Raw genomic sequence first — 19,835 nt, 5'->3', positions numbered from 1 at the left:
TTTCAAAGCTTATCACAGTGATGATTTCCTGCTACATTCAGAAGTGCAAGAAGATTAAACTGATATCATTTCAACTGGAATGTTTTAAAGCCAGAACCCTACCAGGACTCAAGCTTTGGGCTTACTGCAGCATGCAATCATGGGTTCTGAAAATGGCAAATCCAGAAGTGTGTGTGCTCCTAAAGCAACATTCTAACAGGATAACAGAAGGAAAGTGCATATCTACTGCAAAGTACTGCACACTTTCCCAGGTTGTTCCAACTGAGAAGCTTGTTGTTTTACAGGTTTGCGATACATAGCTTCTCTCTAACGAAAATCGTAAAATACCTTTGTAGGAAAGAAAACATTTTGGGAATGGTTCAATTTGGGGTCTTTTAAAGTGAAGCTATCTTCCCAATATGAGCCAATGAAATCAGGCAACATGTATATTTTTTGCAATTGCAGCAATTTACAAAATCACTACATTTCACTGGGCGGATAACTAATCTTCAGACTGACAGAAAAAACAGAGTAAGAAGTGTAATGTCCAGAAGGACCATGCAGCTATTAATATGGAAGATAATGTGCCAGTGTGAAGGAACATGATTCACAAGTTGATGGGGGCTGAAAGTAAGGCAAGGCTTTCTACTTTTATCTGCATATCTGTGCTAACAGCAAAGACCAGAATACCAAAAAAAGAGAAAGGGAGATCTGGACTCTTGTTTGCTAAGCTAGCTGCCAAGAAGGAGGAGAATATGAATGGTGATGGCTGTCTCCTCTTTCACTGATGCCTCCATTCATTGTTGAACAGCTGACATTCTCAGTAGTATTCCAAGCTTTGCCAATCTAACAACTCAACTATGAAGACAGAATGAGTGGCACATTCACACAAATGCTTCAGGGACTGTGATGGGTTTTGAAAACTGTCATGCCTCCTTGTGTGTAACTGAAACTCTTGAAGTGTGGTTCCAACAATCTACAGCAGTTGGAATGCAATGGCCAAGTACAAGACAGCCCATCGGCTATGTAGAAATGCAGCCCTAGATGCACTATGTGCTGAGATTGAATTGTGAAAGGTGTCCACTTTGATGTGAATATACCCATTTTGGTTGGTTTCTCCCTTGAAATAAGTGATTCTGTGTTTCCACTTTTGTGTCTGTTTTTCTTTCCTTACTGAATTATTCCTACGACATTTAATACATTTTTTTCAATATTAACCATGTGTTACATGCATAACAATAGCATTAAAAAATAAAAGAATTATCGACAGTGGTAAAAACTAACTGACCCCAAGCTGATGACAAAAACAACATTCAAAGTCAAAAAGACACAAAACAGCTGTATTAGCTGATCATCTTTGCATCTCTGGATTTTATCTTGAGAGCCTGAATGGTGGGGTATGGTTCCCTTAAATTACACACTCACATCTAAAAGCAATCTGATTTGCAATAAAAGTTAGAACTGTCACAAGTTTTACTTAACAGGAGAAAAAATGGGGCTGGGCCTGATCCACAATGTCATAAAGCACCTTATACATCATAAAGATTTATACTTACTTGAAATGTAGCTCCTTGAAAGTAAAGTGAGTCTCCACAATGCCTGTGGTCTTCACTCGAGTTCTCAGCACATCCTGCTGGGTTGGGATGTAATCCCCCCTCGCTATCCTCTCCAAATCATTCAGGTAGCTATAGAAAGAAATGGAGGGGGTGATTAGCACAACAGCTCAATATAAGCTACTTTTGTCAGGTTATGTCTCAGTGGATGAAAGCTACAAGAAAAGACTGCACTGCCATTTTATCCAAAGTAATCTCTCTGATACACGTACATATTTAGTGGGCACACTACCAAGTTTCATGCACACATATTCCTTCCTCCTGTCTTTGAAAGCAGTAAGAACATTATGGCTAAGGTATCTGAACATTCATTTATTCATGTTATTTATAGTCCACCTTTCTTACTTGGACTCAAGGCAGATTACACAGAGTGAGTCAATACATTAAACAGACAGGACATTTAATTAACAGTGCAATAGTGCAATATTAGGGTTGCAGAAACAACCACAAATCTAAAAACAGAACTGAAGCAAAGCCTACGTATTAATGAGGAGTCTAGCAGATATGAGAATCTAAGGCCATGAAGGGCTTTGTATGTGATAGCTACTACCTTAAATTGAGCCTGGAGATTGATGGGTAGCCAATGAAGTACCTGCAGGATAAGAGTAATATGCATGCTCCATCTAACTACCAAAAATAGTCAAGCTGCAGCATTCTGAACCAGCTGGAGTTTTCAAACTGATTTTGAGGGGAGACCAACGTAATGTGCATTGCAGTACTTTAGTTTCAATGTTACGGTGGTTAGACCATCCACATGAAGATAAGAGGCCAGCTTTCAGGCAAGGCTGAGCTGGAAAAAAGCATTTTTAGCAACTACATAAACATGCTTCTCCAGTAGTAAAGTTGGCTCCTGTATAAACCCAAAGCTCTTAACTGAGTCAGCTGAACTCCACAGCAGGTTTAAAATGTATGTTTATCCTTCTCTTTTTTTCTACTACCTAACCATATGATAATGATTTATAGTCTGTCTTTATATATATAAAGCAATTAGAAAAGCAATGCTGCATGTTTTATTGACAGTAAGCCCATACTTATAGCATAGAAATAGCTATGTTGTAGGGAGTTAATTTAGAACAGGGGAAAGGAATTAATCCATGCTAAATTTATTTCAATTTATATTTGTTTTCCAAATGCAAGATGACTTATATGTGCTCTACAATCCCTAAGCATGTTTGAGTCATTGTCTTGTGTTTCAGCTCTATAGAAAGTTTTAGGAGAACATACTCAAGAAGGAATCGTGATGCAACAAATACATGGTTGTATTAGGGATGGCAATTTTTTTGCTACATCATTGTGTCGTATTGCTTTACAGGAGGTTTTAGTTGTTCACAGCTATGAAATGTTAGTTTCTGTTGGAAGAGCTATCCGGGGCTATATCCCACTCAATCTGGGGCTATATCCCACTCACACTCCTTCGTCAATTCAAGTTAATCAAGGCTGCATAGTTACATTAATACAATGAGGCTCTCAGGAAAAGGGAAAGTATTCATCACTATGGCAACAAATGAGAGAGAGAGGGCACGAACATGCAAGCAGAAACAATTTATGGCTCCATGCCATTTATCGTCAACAGACAAAACCCTCCTTTCCAGGAGGAGGAAGGCGGGGAGGGATAGACACCAATGCAGATTAATGAAGAAACATCAGAATAAAGCAAACTCTATTCTAGATGCCAAAAAATCACCCTTTTGGCCTTTCATCGAAGAAAAGAGGAGGGACATGAAACAGAACTAACAGAATCTATCTTATAATTAGCATCTCTACTTCAGTTAGTAAACTGGTTGCAATAGATAACATTGAGGACAGCTAAATAAAACAGGGGTGATTACCCCACTCAAGCACTTTATGGAATCTTGGACAACATTTTGGAGGACGGGGTGGGATTTTCTAATTACAATCCTTGTGATTCCTTGTGGGCCCCCAGCTTGCACTTAGAAAAATGTGATCATGAAGGAAGCCACCAAGAAAATGGAATGGCATCCTCCAAAAGGCAAGGTTTTCAAATTAGAACAGAAACATTAACAATTGTGTCAGAACTGCATAAAAGTCCTAGCAGGATTGGTCAAATCGCACCCTGAGCACTCAGAATTTACTCCGCTTGCATAACATCTCAGCTAGCCAGCTAATCTTGTGTTAAGATGTCTGCCAAGTTTTCAGGGGACAAGGAAAGGGAAATAACCACTCCCAGCTGATACACATTGTTCCTGGCAAGGCATTCCATGCTGACATTTCAGAGTCTGAGAGGGCAGAATGCTGGGAGTTGTGGTCTCCACCGACATCACTTCCCCCTTTTTAAAAAGAGAGCATGACCACAGGAACACAAAGTCATTCTGCGCCAGGCTGGTGGTAAAATGGCATCCATTTCCTCTGCAAATCTTGTATTCATGTCCCATTCTTTCCAAAATAAAGCCACAAAGGGAAAAGGGCCAAACAGGGAGATTACACAGCTAGCTAACAATGGCAAGATGACGCAGCACTGAAAGCTGGCAAAGACTGCCACTGCCTGTGGAGCCGGGATACAATATTTCTGCAGTACAAGCATGAAGGTAACAGGCATTACAATTCAGATTACAGCTTTAAGCTGTCAATTAGAGTTGCTATTGTACACATATAAAAAGTCTACAACAGAGAAAATAGTCACCGTGAATAAGAAGAATCAGCAAAAAGTAAGGCGGAGGCTACGCTAGCAGTTTTCCTAATGTTACTTTGTCACGTCCCTATCATGGTGTGTCCACAAATACCCAAAGAGACTAAAAATGTGCCTGCAGCGGACCTCTGTTGCTATCCTCTCTGAAAACCTGGCATTCTCTTGGTGATTATTAACTTTAAGTCCCTGGCACTGAGATACTTTTCCTCAAGAGTGTTCTAATTATCCAGTGTTCTCACTTCACAGAGCACCAAACAAGGCAAGAACAGCTGAGAAACAGCTTGTAAATAATAAAAAAGACCTCCCTCAACAGACCGATGAGAACTAAGCACAGCCTTTGCTCTCAAAATATTGAGTCAAATGAAAAGGGAGGAGAACAGGGGAAATTAGCCTGCTGAAGTCCCTATAACATCTTTGAGGCCGAATGGGCAAGGGAGAGGACAACAGAGGACCCCCACCCACAGAAACAGCATAGTCGAGGAGTCAGGTTTTTGTAATGGTGGGGGTTTTGGTAAAAATCACTTCCCCTTTTTTTCTGTTGGCGGAAATCCTGCACTGCATCTCTTCCATATTTTACAGGTGGTGAACTTTGTGGCTTTCCTGCTTGGCATGAGTCTTGCACATGGCTTAGATAATAGCTGCTGCTAATAAGCATCACTGTCAGAATGGAACGGCAAGCAAGTCCACATGGCAAAACCAAAATGTCAGTGGCTAGTTCTACAAGTGACAGGCAGCTGGGGGTGGGACAATTTGGAGTGGAAAGGGGGAGGGGCTTAGTTACATGTGCACTACTTTAGGATTGTAATTTTCCCTCTCTTCTTCTCCCCCAGTTGCTGGGTTCTAAAGTTGTTCTTTTGTAATCCACCATTTCCATGGAGGGAAAGCAGCTTTGCTGAAGGAAATACAGCACAAAAGCAACAGACATTGAGATCTACCCCTAGCTTCAAATCTCTTTTTGAAGATATGTTATTCTGCCCTAAACAGGATGTTTTAGTAGCACTGGAGATTTTAGAAAGATGGTTGCTATTGAAACCAAGCTTGGTATAATGTCAATACAGTATTCCTTTTCATCACAAAGCTATGGGAGCAGCCATCTAGTTAAGATGTGACCACTTCCTTGCATTCGACCACTATAAAGTAAAAATATGCTATGCTTTACTAAGACCTGACCTTTCATGATTTGATTGGCTAGGGTGAACTACCTCATTCATGAGTGGCACAAGTGGTCTGTCACTTTTAAAACACTATCTTATTATTCTTATATAATAGTTACTAATTTTATCCACTTATTTGAAGCATTTATAAGCTGCCTTTCTGCTTTACAACAATCCCGCAATCAGAAAAGAAAAAAAGAGTTGGATTCAAAAGAAAAGCAGCAACTGTTGTGAAGGCCCTGTGGAGCCACTGAACAAATGCAGGCACTTCCCAGCTCTCTTGCACCAACTGCTGCTCTTTCAAGGCCCAGTCCTTAGGGGTCTCCATTGCTACTGCCCCAGCTGCGACTTGCCAAAGGTTCCACAGGGCCTGCATAGGAACAGTGTGGTACCTAGAAACCGGGGCCAGACATCAGATGTCTCAGTCCCTAGGAGAGGCTTTGCTTCACCCAAACAGATGGAGAGCCCTGGCTCTCTTTCAGGCGTGGAAGTGAATGAGGAAGGCACTGAAGGGCCGATGATGCAAACTGGCTTCTCCTCAATGCTTTCCCCCTTGTTTCTGACCAGTTTTTTGGTGCTGAATAATGTACTAAACCTATCTTGTTAATACTAGAGCTGACTGACAGACAATGCTGATGCATGGAACATAAAAATATGTCAAAAAATACCTCAGGGAAACAAAACCCAACCAGTAAAACAAGCTAGGAACCTCCTGGCCGGAGTAAGAAATTCTAGTTTAAGAACTCATGTTAAAAACAAAACAAAACTTGCTTGTGCGTGTATTATACTGACCTTAAAGAAGATTGTTTTTGGGGTGAAATGCATCAGGTCTTTTCGGATACTGAATATGTGTAACCATTCATGACTACCTAAGTATATAACACTGAAAGTGCTTATGTTGGAGCAAATACTTAATTTGAGTTTTAATGTGACTTGTTTTAAGTTTCAGTTATCTGGCACTGTGCAATTAAAATGCATTACCTTTTTTGTAAAAAAAGAAATTCTCTTACACTCAACCTTCTGATGCCTAGCTTTAAGCATATGTGACATTGTAAAATATTTTTGCATTGCACCAAAACTATGGCAGCAGCTTTAACATACAATTCCCTTGGTTTTTGGGGTATGGGTGAATTTGTAAGGACCTTCGTTAGCTTCTCAACTTCAACAACCTTTACTGGCATAATAATACAATTCTATCAACAGAGAATTCAGTCACCAAACAGGTAATGAAAATAAAATTATGAATAAATATCAGTACATAAATTGAAAGCTAAAACAAGCAGGAGAAAGGAATTAGGCAAGTTAATCCTTGGATCTCTGGATTATATAGAGGTCAAGAAATTTGGCTACTGGATCTGTTACCTCGCTGCTGGTGTTATCTGATATAAGATGATCTTCTGCAAATCGGATGCGTGCTCTTTGTTTTGCTAAGCAAAGGGTTTTTGATTCTAACATACTTAACTATCCAGAGTTCAGTTGAAAGATTTTGGATTTTACTGTCTTTCGTAATCACTGTTTACTGAATACAAGCCATTATATTCACAAACATTAAATAATCTTCCCCCATCACAGATGTAGTGCTCTGCTCAGCATGCTGTAAAAGATCTGGATGTTTGTTTTGCTCTGCATCATGCTGTCCTGCGCTGGCCCTTCCCAGCATGATCACCATTGCACTCTGCAGCAAGTCTTCTACATGCACAGCAGTAAACTGACCTTACATTCTTCGCTTATAACCACCTTCTATCAAAAAGTCCACAAACTTTCCTTTACCGAGACCACTTAAATGCTTGTTCTCTTTCCTCACCTTCAATGCACTGGCAGTTATAGACTTCACAGAACAAAGCAAACTACAGGGACTCTTCTGGGGTGGGGGAGAGCCTTTATCTCACTACATGGACCTAACAGCCACATGTTTGAGTCCTGTCTGCAGACACTGTCAGTGAAAGTACTGATACTCAGCTGTTTAATTGGATTATTTACAAACAGACATCTTTTAAACAAATTATAGCCACACTAATCAGGGAATCTGCAATGCTGCTGTCTAGCAAGAGCCACACTGTATGAAAAGATTAAACGCTCTGTTGAGACGTGAAGGCTTAAAAGAAAGACACACTGGCCAGAACATGTCACCAAAAACCAGAAAACACTGGGAATGACCACATACACCATTGCATTGTGGGAATTCACCTATCGAAAGGCCATTTACAGAGAATGGTGAGAACCATCTATCTAATGAATATGCCTGTGAAAGTGGGGAAATCCTCGTTTTTTAAACTCAGATATTTATTATGAACTTCAATCAGTTCACATAGTGTTCAACTATTGTGCAGCCTGTTAGTACACACTTCATGGGCAGGGCTGTGGCTTAGGGACAGAGAATCTGCTTGGCATGTAGGTGGTCTCAGGTTATAGCCATGGCATCTTTAAGCTACAAGGATCAGGAGATACGTGATGTGAAAAACCTTCACTTGAGACCCTAAAGAGCCACTGCTAGTCTGAGTAGACAATATTGGCCCCAATGGTCTGATTCATCATGAAGCAGCTTCATAAGTTCATATATACTGACTAAGGCCCTTTCCGCACGGGCCAAATACAGCGCCCTGGGGATGGCAAAAATGCCGTCCCCAGGGAGCTTTTCGCATGGGGGGCGCAGCTGCTTCACAGCTGCGCCACCCTCACTCCTCCCCAGCGGCGCGAAGCCGCCATTTTCCCACCTCGCTCCCCGAGCGAGGTTTTTTGAAAGCAGCGGCTGGAAGGCGCCATCCCTCCCCCCCTTGCCCAATTGACCTACCTTCTCTGTGACCGTCCGGCGCGTCGCCGAGGCCTGGGGACACACACCCCCTGCCCTGCAACTCCGGAGAGGTCGCGCAGGGCAGGGGGCGTTCCCCTGGCCTCGGCGACGCGCCGGACGGTCGCAGAGAAGGTAGGTCGATTGGATGACGGTGCTCCGCAGCGCCGTCTTCCCTTTCGTTACCGGGACCGTTCATGCAAACGGTCCGGGGGGGGGGGGGGGCGGCGTACAACCCCCAGCATGGCCGTGCAGAAACGGCCTAAGATTCATAGCTACTGGAGTCTTGTATACTCCTGTATCTCTCTCTTACTCACATTTACTCTGTCTCCATTATGAATTGCATTCCAATCAGGATTTTCAGCTTGGCTGACTCAAAAATGCACACAGCAATAAAGAGGAGATCGTAAATAACACATTTGGCTTAAATATGAGGAATGAAAACACCATAACAAATGCGCATAAATCTGTACTAGCTGTACTACTGACAAGCCTATTTCTATGCAACCTACACTTCGGAATACTTTGTAAATCATAAATATATATTAAAACACAGATGCAAAGACTAGAATGCCTTATATCGCATTGTAAAGCACATAGGGTTGGGGGTTTTTTTTGCATTTTCAAACTACGCATCTCAGAATTGATGAGTTTAAAAGAAACAAGTGTAACTTCAGATGCCATAGGAAATCCCAATGGGCCTCAGCAACAGTTTTTTATTAGATCCTCAAAATAGAGACACATAAGAATATTTTGAAACAGTAATCTCTTTGTAGGCAGAGCCACTGTAATTGATGATGTAGTACAAGTTATTCATAAATAATAAAAAATGTAATGTTTGTTAAATGCTGAAGATAATTGAACTATTTTACAGAATACTTAAAAAGACAAGTTCCTTAAGAGAAGATGAAACACAAGAGGCATCAGGAAGGGTGGAAAGGGGGAACATTTTTAAAATGTTGCAGATGGACTAAAGAGACTGGAAAATAGTACAGATTCCAGCTCACAGTTCTATTGTTTTTTACACTGTTATTAATACGGTTAGTATTTTTTTTTACTCTTCTTGGCATTTGATGGAGTCTGGAGTCTTACTGAAACTAGAAAAAAAACTGGTGGCATGGTCTATTTGGGCTTCTTCAAAAAACATACATATTAATTGCATATTGTCTCTCTCAGCTCTCCATACTTCAATCTGCAGCAGAATGCATTCCATTTGCAACAAGACAAGTAACCCAAATGGCAACCAAATCAAGCCTTTATTATTAAGCTGATGCTGTTCCACAATGCAAACATTTTATCACAACAAATACCTCCTTAGTAGAAAACCTTTTGCCTCTGCCTTCAGTTTTCAAGGTATATGGTCACACATTATAATTAGACAAAGGTTGTGCTGCTGCAAACAGTCCTTCTTGAAAGGCAATTCATTTTATACATGTACACATACAGCCTACTGCTGTGCTTACTTTTTCTTCTCCCCAGTATGCCCGGCAGAGCAGGGATTTTTGTACTGCTGGGGAAGACAGAAACCTGTCATAACAGCAAGGCTTCTTCTCATAATAAAGGTACCATTTTGAACACTTCCTTACAACACACCACACAAACAGGATTTCTTTAGAGGTGTATTTCTTTTTTTCCCCTTTTTCTTTTGCCAAGTGCAAGTACAAGAAAACATCTACAGTTCTGCAAATAACTGCAATCTGCACTCATTCCCAGGAGGAGCAAGCACTGGTTTGTATTTCTCTGATAAAAAGAAGCTACGGTAGGAAGAATGGGGAACTGTGAGAATAGAAACCAATCCATCAGCCACGCTAGGAAGCACAGCTTTTCACTAATACTGGATTGGGGCTTTGAAAACGTTGCCCAAATTGTTACATTCCTGGACATATAAAAATGTATAAAAGAGGAAAGAATAATTTAGCCAGGATATTGAGCTGTAGTGAAGACATTCACCACCACCATCACAATAAAGCTGTCCCCCAGAAGCTCCTACAACACAAAGCTCTGAAGCATACAACAGATAGCATATATCATACAATCAGCAAAATATTTTCAAGACACTTTAACTAAATCTCAAATGGGATATTTTCTCAGCTGGGATATTTTTAATCATATCAGTTACAAGATTTTCTAGGTGAAGGAAAAGTGAGTTACTTATGTGATGAGCAAAGAGGAATCTGGACAACTAAAGCAAGCAACGCTGGAACTTCCATAATTAAAGGGGGGGGATTGGAATTCCAGATTTTGATGCTATCAAACATGACATTTGTTCAGCTGATATGGGAAACTGGGGTTTGTATGTATGTATGTATGTATGTATGTATGTATGTATGTATGTATGTATGTGCGTGCGTGCGTGCGTGCGTGCGTGTATACACACACACACATAAATGAATATACACACACACACACATATTCTACAACTACCTCTTTTGGCTGAAGGCTTTTTGCAATCTCAATGTTAAAAACATACAAAATGCAACCACTTCAACAAAACTCCATCAGGCCCTCCTGAGAAAATCAAGCCCTCCCGCAGCTCTAACTCCATTAAAAATACTGACCAACAAAAAAGCCTTACAGTGTCCCCCTTATCTCCTCAGAGAACCCATTTCACGAGGAGGCAGCCACTATCAGAAAGAAATGGGCTGTAATGGAGAACTAGAAGGTGTAACCAGAAGACTGCTGTAGGCACACAGGCACACAGTGACATAGCGATCCTCAGCTGTGAAATGCTTTAACGTTGTAACAAGCACATTGAATTGAATGCAGAAATGAACATGCACCCAACGTCCCTTTTAAATAATGGGTGAGGTGTGTTGGGCTAGCTCCTAGCAATTAATGGAAATAATATCAAGCTATTCGGTATATGTTTACAGTGCAATCCTGTGGAGAGGGGCACCACTCAGGAGGTGATATGACCCTGTCGTCGCCATGAACGCCATTCACACTGGTTTAAGGAGCATTTACGCTGGCGCAGAGGCACTTATGCCAACACCAGGGAGCCATGTGGCAATGCAATGCCCAGGCACTAGTGCTACTGCAGCACCACAACTCCTCCAATACAGCAGCCCACACCATAACCAAAGGGAGTGTTCCCAAGGGCAGGGCTGGCTTTAGTTGGCTCCCTGAACCCTTTTGGCCTGGGAATGCCTCCATTTGCCACTGTAGACTTACACTGACAAAATCAATGGTGCAGCCCACTGAACTACATGCCACTGTAGACTTACACTGGCAAAATCAATGGTGCAGCCACTTTCATGAGGGAAGGGACAGTGTCACTTTTGGCTCACTGTCAGAGGCAGAGTAAGTCTCTTTGGAGGCAGTGTGGTTGTGCCTCCCCTGGTCACGGTGCTACCACCCCCACCTCCCATCAAGACTGCACTGTCCTTTTTTCTTCTGTTTTAGATTTTAAAATTCAAGACTTCACAAGGATATGAAATGCCAGTCAAATCAGAATAATGTTGTAACTGCGAACGTGTGTAAAGTGCCAGAAAGTCACTGCTGACTTATGGCAGCTCAAAATGGTTTTCAAGACTAGAGATTAACAGAAGTGGTTTGCCATCCCCTTCTTCCACATAGCCACCCTGGTATTCCTTGGTGGTCTCCCATCCAAGTACTAACCAGGGCCAACACGGCTTAGCTTCTGAGATCTGACAAGATCAGTTCAGCCCAAGCCATCCAGATTAGGGCCACGCAGTAATTAGAAAGAATGCAATGTCGATGCAAGGAATGGCAATCAGTTTAAGCTGCCCATGCAACACACTGTTAATAAGCCTTTCTCATCTCCACTGAGTCATGCTTCATGAATAAGCTTCTCATGGAACAGCAAAAAAGCAACACTGCCATCAAAAAGCAGCATAACAAAAAGCCAAAGATTCTTAGATTTTCCTCTGAAAAGGACTCCTTAAGCAGTCTCTATAGAAACTGGTATCAGACAGATCCATGTCAAAATGCAAACAAAATCTATTTTTAATCCATTATTATACTGGGAAATTTGCTTGAGATTTGTCAGTGAGGGGCTGGCATGTAGCCCTTGACAGAATCTTGGTGACCGCATTTCATCCAATCAAGTAGAGCTGTGGCTCCTAACCTGGGGTACGTGTATCCCTAGGGGTATGAGCCAGACTGTTCAGGAGACATGAAAAAAATTATACAAGTTTGCTAATTTGGGGGTACAATTTTAGGGAAATGGGTTGCAAAGGAGTAAATGAGTGGGGGGGGGGGGAGTTGAGATCCACTGAAGTAGAGGATGTTCCTGCATTTGGGATGAAAGATGTGATAATGGAATATGTAGGGGCAGATGGGAATGCCATGGTTTATGCACACAGCTTTTCATATTCACTACTGGCTTCTTCATTTCACTTTAACACACGAAAAAGAAACCCCAAGAAAGGGGCACAAGGAACCTTTTCAAAGAAACAAATCTGAAGGAAAAAAAGGGAAGAAAAGCTTCTGATAGGGAGCAGCTAGTTCCGCCATTTTTCACTCAGTCCCATGAAGGTTTCATGTATACGTAAAATAGGTGAGCTTGCACAGTATGCTTGTTGAAGAATGGTAGCTTCTGAGTACTATCCAAGAACAGCAGGAGGTCATAAAAACCTTTCCTGAGATGTTTTTTCACTCCTTTCCTCCAAAAAGCAGAGAAATGCAGCCCAGACTGGGCCATGAGTCAGAATAATACTTGATGGGCAGGATAAACCACAAATTGCCAGTGACTTAACAAGGTCAATAGAAAGAAATTCTACAATTTAGAGAAAAGGATTAGACCACTTTCACTTTCTGAATGGATGAAACAAACTTTTTTCAAATATGAGAAGTCGCCTAAATCAATGGCCTGGCTGATTGCATAGAATTCTAGGCATAAAGACAACTAGGAAGACTTATAAAGTGTTCCCTTTTGAAGGGAATATCAAAGTTCTAAGTATCTGAAGGACCTCCTCTATTTGTATGAATCTAGGAATCAAATATATACCTCCTAACCTTCCTATGTTATCAGATATGCTCAGTCCTATTTGGCACAGGCCTTTCCAGTGATCATGTTGAATGACCAGAGAAACACTGGAAAACCCCATTCCTTCCAGTCTTTAGAAAAGCATGTAAAGCACTCCTTTTTCCAAGACACCCTTGACTGGATTTATAGGACTGTTTGTCCAATACTACTGAGGGCTTTGTACAACTGTGGATTTGTAAATGTGTAATTGTTGTGATTGTTTTAAGGGTGGTACTGTTTATTCTCTGATGAGATTTGGTTTATGTTGCCTTGGGCCATGTAGGAAAAATGGAATAAAACCATCTCAAATAATTAAATACAGTACAAGTAAATGTGGACTTTCTGTTATGGATGCATGTATGCAGAAGTTATATGAATAGGAAACTGAAAAGCAGCTCTATCTGGAGGGATCCTGCAGGCCTAGCATACAGATCATCATAAGAGTTAGTGGAAGAATGTACATGAAATGCTTTAAGCACTTTAAACAGGCTTACACCTTGTGATGCAGCAAGCCAAACACAGCCTGTCTGACATGTATTGCAGATGGCAGATGCTTTTTACCATAACACTCAATTTAGATCAGTCTTATATTCTGAGGGCTGCTTCTTTCCAGACATTCTGTAGCCAAGAGATACCCAGTTCCAAAACGCAGATGTACACCATCAGTTACACCATCAGGTTAAGAATTTTAAAGGGGGAAAGGTGCTCCATGAATACATGTAATTTCTGACATAATTATTCCCAACTGCCAATTCTTAGGAGAATGGGAGAAAAAGGGAAAGGTCATGCATTAGCTCTACGTGGTCCTTCATGACTGGACACAATGGTTGTTTTCACATGAGAAACATTTTGGCCTTCTGATGAAAAAATCTGGCACTAGCCCTACTGCACCCGATCACTATCCTCCTGTCACCTCTAGTGCTGTTACCATTCAGAGAAGAGCAGCATATTTTACTGTGCCAAAACTGTTCACAAGAGGGGTGGGAGTTAAAAGACACTGGAGTGTCTCACTTCACCACATCATTGTTGCTATGTCAGTTCACACTAGTGCTGTAATTCTGTGTTAACAATGAAACAAGGCAAGCACAATCAGATCTTTAAAAGAAAGATGGGAGGACAGCAGGGAAAAAGAGCGTGACCGTTTTGAAATATGCTCTACATGATTTTTTATATTGAAAAATATGACTGTGAGAAGCATACATGGTATAGAGGAGGAGGCTACTCTGGGTGATTATGGGGGAAATCAAAGACTGCACTCCTGTCTTTTTATATTCAGTGGAACTCTGAATATAAAATTTACCTCAGAAGGATTGTTGAGAATACAAATATTAAAACTATACATCAGTTATACATAAAGCAAACTACAGAATGAGAGAAGAAATGAGAGATGTATTACACTGTTGCGTACAGAAGCTGGAAATAAAGTTACAGTTGGTTGTTGTGGGCTTTCCAGGCTGTGTGGCTGTGGTCTGGTAGATCTTGTTCCTAACTTTTTGCCTGCATCTGTGACTGACATCTTCAGAGGTGTATCACAGAGAGAAGTACAGGCAAAACGTTAGGAACAAGAGCTACCAGATCATGGCCACACAGCCAGGAAAGCCCACAAAAACCAGTTGAGTCCGGTCTTGAAAGCCTTCAACAATACAAAGTACTACAGTGTTGTTCTGAAAACAATGAGGGTAATTTGAATGCAATCATCATTCTGCCATGCTAACCCCAAGCCTAGGCAGCAGAGAGCAAAAACCAGCCTTTCAAATTATGGTTGTTCTGATCTTCATTAAGAAGTTTGTTTTTCTATACAACATTCCATAATCAGTCACAGTGCAGAACTAACAAAATCCTCATAATTTTTAAAAGGTCTCCTCCAGGAAAATTTCTACAATTTGCACTTATGGATATACTGCCTACAATCTTGGTCAATATTATCAGTAAAGTTGGATATATAAACATTAATGTCGCTGTTAATAACAGATGAAAGCTAAGAAAGAAGGGGAAATATTTGTCTGTTTTACTAATTTCATAAAACCATTAACTCCATCTTGTATTGAGGGTTAAGAGATTTATCTGTTACAAGGGATAATCTGTACTTGAGTTTATCTGTTTATCTCTATCTCATCCCTTGAATTGCCACCTCTTTTATCTAGAGTTGCAAAGTTACATAGAGCCATGCTGTTTTCCTAGTACTAAGTTTATCAGTCCTAGCTTCTTGTTTGACATTTCCTGTTCACATACAGTCCTACTGATCCCAGACTCTACTTAGTTTGGTTCTGTGGATACTTCTGCTTCAGGGACCTTTCCCATTTTTCAGCTAATCTGATTAGACTAGCAAGAATCCTGCTGCCCTGTCATTTCTCAGGCAAAGGAGTAAAGAAGTGATTTAAGAAGTAAAGAAAGTTACATAAAGTTATATAAATAAGTGATATTAAGGTGTAAAAGAAGTGGTATAAAAAGGACACAGCCAAACACTCCCAATCTGAGTTATTTAAGGGATCAGCTTCTGATGCACATTAGCCCTTTTTTAAAAAACGGACCATTGGTACTCACCCTGAAGGGACCTTCTCTTGTAGGCAGGAGACCTTCTCGGTGGGGTGATTTCCACCCCCTCTCAGGGAGGCAGGGATAAAAAACGTCACTTCCTGTTCAGGCTAGGACTCCTTAATTCCCCAGAAAACTCCTGACTGAGCAGTGAAACAAGAATATATGCATAACCATAGAAAGGAACAGGAAGGAATAACATGAAAATAGGCAACAGTGCAACAGGAAAACGGAGTTCCTCCGCGGAGCGGATGGGAAAACCTAACGGCATTTAACTAGGCCCTAATAGGAGATCATTCCGAACGCTAGCGGCGCCATGGGAGGGACGAGAAGGTCTCCTGCCTACAAGAGAAGGTCCCTTCAGGGTGAGTACCAATGGTCCGTTCTCTTGGAGGCGGAGACCTTCTCGGTGGGACCTCCCCAAGCAGTGTCCCCCAAACAAGGGTGGGCTGCCGCTAAGTGTCTAGTATGTTCTCGAGCACCCTGCGGCCGAAGACTGTCTCGGCCGCGCCCCATGCTTGGAGCTTGTAGTGTCTGACAAAGGAGGACGGGCTGGCCCATATGGCTGCTCTGCAGATTTGTTCGACAGACGCTTTGTTGCGGAATGCTGCGTTTGTAGCCGCGCTTCTGGTAGAGTGGGCGGTGATTCCTCCAGGAACTGGTACGTGTAGGGCTTTGTGTGCTTCCACGATGCAGGACCTAATAGCCGAGCTAATGGCTGCCGTGGACATCTGATGCCCTAAGTTAGGAGAAGACACGTTGATAAAGAGAGATTGTGTCTGTCTGATGTCTGCCGTTCGGAGAATAAAGGCCTTGAGAGACCTCCTGACGTCTAGAGTGTGCCAGGTGCGTTCTCGGGGATGGGTTGGCTTGGGGCAGAAATTAGGGAGAACTACATCCTGTTGAAGATGAAAGGTAGACGCCGCTTTAGGCTTGAAAGTGGGGTCTGGTGATAGGACTACTCTGTCCTGATGGAAAACGCAGAGGTTGGGGTTCACGGAAAGGGCCCTCAGTTCCGAGACTCTACGAGCAGACGTGATGGCCACGAGAAAAATGGTCTTCATGCGTAGCCATCGTAAGTGGATGTCCTGCACCGGCTCGAAGGGGGAGGCTGTTAGGGCCGACAGGACGGTGTGGAGTCTCCATGAGGGGAACCTGTGGTTGACAGGAGGTTGTTGTTGCTGGACCCCATTAAGAAACCGGAGGATATCGGGATGTTGAGATAGACTTTTTCCTCGAAATGAAGGACACGCAGTGGATAGTGCTGCAGCCTGACGCCGGAGGGTGTTGCTTCTCAGACCTTTGGAGAATCCCTCCTGTAGGAACTCCAGTATGCTGGGTACGGAGGGCTTAGAAGGGTCCTGCCGTCGGGCTCTGGACCAAAGGGCGAAGGATTTCCAAGTGGAATTGTAAAGTCTGACCGTGGAAGGTCGTCTGGAGGCCAGAATGGTGTTGATGACTTCCGTGGAGTAGCCCTTACGTGCTAGAGATCGCCGCTCAACCGCCAGGCGGTCAGGCAGAGCCAGCCGGGATCTGGGTGGCGCAGGGGTCCTTGCAGTAGGAGGTCTGGAAGCACGGGAAGGTGAAACGGAGGGGAGACTGCCATCTCCGTTATCGCGGAGAACCAGGGCCTCCTTGGCCAGAATGGGGCGACCAGGATGACTTGCGCCTTTTCGGCTCTGATGCGTCTCAGAAGCTTTGGGATCACCGGGGTTGGAGGGAAGGCGTAAAGAAGGTCCCTTGGCCAGGGAGTGATCAGTGCGTCCACCTCCTGGGCAAGGTGGTGGGTGAACCGGGAGAAGAATTTCGGTAGCTGTGTGTTCTCTGCCGTGGCAAAGAGGTCCACGCTCGGGACTCCGAGACGGGATGAGATCTGCCGGAACGTCTTTCTGTTGAGAGACCACTCGGCCGGGGAGACAGTTTGTCGGCTTAGCCAGTCCGCGTTCACATTGAGCTTCCCTTTGATATGCTCCGCCTGTAGGCTCGCGACATTCTTTTCCGCCCAGGTGAGGATTTTGCTGGCTTCCTTGTGTAGGCGAGATGAGTGCGATCCCCCCTGATGGTTCAGGTACGTCTTGGCTGCCACGTTGTCGGTTCTGATCAGAACGTGGAGACCGGTCAGCTTGGGGCTGAAGTGCTGAAGGGCCAGGAGGATGGCTCGTAGTTCGAGTAGATTGATTGGGAGAGGCGATGATGTCTCGGGCCATTGACCCTGCGCGAATTCCTCGTCCAGGGTGGCGCCCCAGCCCTGGAGGCTGGCGTCTGTGAAGATCTGTATGAGCGGTTTGTCTGCATAAATTTTTCCCTGGGATAGGTGGGTCCTGGAGGTCCCCCATCGCAGGTCTGTCTTGAGAGACTGGGGGATGTTGAGTGTTCTGTCTCTCTTCTGGAGAATGTCCCATTGGAAGGGGCGTAGGAAGAACTGTAGTGCTCTGGAGTGGAACCTGCCCCATTGTATCATATCGAAGGTGGCCGTCATCACACCTAGGAGTTTGGAAAGGAACAGCAGGGAAAGATTCTTGGACCTGATGGCGGTGCCTACCATGCCGATGATCTTCTGAATTTTGTCTTCCGGGACAAAGAGCGAGTTCAGTCTCGTGTCGATTCGGGCCCCGAGGTGGATCAACTGCTGTGTGGGATGAAGGTGGCTCTTTTCCCTGTTGATCAGGAACCCGTGGCTTTGCAGCACCTGCATGGTGAAGTCCAGGTCTTGTAGGGCTGCCGACTCGGATTTGGACCTTATCAGTAAGTCGTCTAGGTAGGGGTGTATGTGCACCCCTTGTCGGCGAAGCAGAATTATGGGCCCTAGGAGAAGCTTTGAGAAGACTCTCGGGGCAGTGGCCAGCCTGAACGGTAAGGCCCTGAATTGGAACTGCTGGTTCCCCAGATTGACCCTGAGGAAGCTGCGATGGGCGGGTCGGATGGGCACATGAAGGTAGGCTTCCGTGAGGTCCAGGGAGGTGAGGAAGTCCCCTGGACGGAGGGCTTCCGTGATGGATCGCAAGGATTCCATCTTGAAGTTCCTTAGCACGATGTACTTGTTTACTGTGCGGAGGTTGAGAATGGCTCGCCAGTCCCCATTCTTTTTGGGGACTGTAAAAAAGTGTGAATAGTGTCCGGAGCCTCTCTGACAGGTTGGCACTGGCTCTATGGCTTTTATGGTTAGGAGGTGCTTGACTGCAGTGTGAGTTCTGTTCGCCTTCTCTGGTCTGGGGCTGATTGGAGATGGAATAAAGCAAGGTGGAGGTAGACATCGAAACTCTATGGTGTAGCCGAGAGACACCACCTCCTGAGACCAGGCGTCGATGTGGTCCCCTCTCCACTGAGCCCCGAAGCTGAGAAGGCGGGCCCCCACTGGGATATCTAGTGAGTCAGGATCTAGGTGTGGGGTCCGGTCTGGGAGCTTTGTCGAACTTGTTCTGTGGTCTGAAATTTCCTCTCCGACGAAAGGAACCCCTATTCTGCCAGGAGGAATTACGGGTGTCTCTGGGTGGGCGCTGAAAGTATTTTGGCGGCCGGTAAGTACTTCTGGGCCAAGAGGGGTTCCCTCCTGGGCGAACTGATTTGGGCATGGTCTTTTTGTGGTCCTTGGATTCGACTAGGATGGCATCGAGTTCAGAACCGAAGAGCCTACCACCTTGGAAGGGGTAAGTGGCCACGATAGTCTTGGACTGGTTATCGGCCTGCCAGGATCTGAGCCATGCATTACGTCTGGCTACCACGTTGGCCGCCATGGAGCGGGACGAGAGGATCAGAGCGTCCAGGGTGGCATCTGCAATGAAGGAAGCAGCAATTCTTACTCTCTCTAGACCATCTCTAACTCCCCAAGCCTCTGGGGGAAGGAGCTCCATGATGCGTCCGAGCCATACCAGGATGGCTCTGGAGACGGTGGATGCCGGGGCAATGGCTTTCATGGACAGCGCTAAGGATTCGTGTGAACGTCTGAGAGCCGCCTCTGACCTCTTATCCAGAGGGTCTTTGAGGTTGCCCTCCCCATCCTTGGATACCAATCCTGAAGATTGAATGGCTGTAATGGGGGCATCTACTAAGGGGACCTTGAGGAGGTCCTCAACAAACTCGGGCACTGCATATAGTTTGCGTGCGTTGGAAAGGAGGTGCTTGTTGGAAGCTG

The 19,835-nt window shown here is 43.9% G+C and overlaps 1 protein-coding gene across 1 annotated transcript in view; it reads right to left on the bottom strand.

The window, feature by feature from the left end:
- Positions 1 to 19,835, bottom strand: part of GNAI2 (G protein subunit alpha i2) — a 157,631-nt gene that overhangs the window by 20,087 nt on the left and 117,709 nt on the right. Inside the window, exon 5 of the mRNA XM_048487350.1 lies at positions 1,535 to 1,664. Coding sequence (XP_048343307.1) covers positions 1,535 to 1,664 — 130 coding nt within the window. The remainder of the gene's footprint in view (positions 1 to 1,534; positions 1,665 to 19,835) is intronic.

This window comes from Sphaerodactylus townsendi, linkage group LG03 (assembly GCF_021028975.2).
Source record: "Sphaerodactylus townsendi isolate TG3544 linkage group LG03, MPM_Stown_v2.3, whole genome shotgun sequence".
Lineage (NCBI taxonomy): Eukaryota > Metazoa > Chordata > Lepidosauria > Squamata > Sphaerodactylidae > Sphaerodactylus > Sphaerodactylus townsendi.
This window is presented reverse-complemented; position numbering and strand designations above follow the sequence as displayed.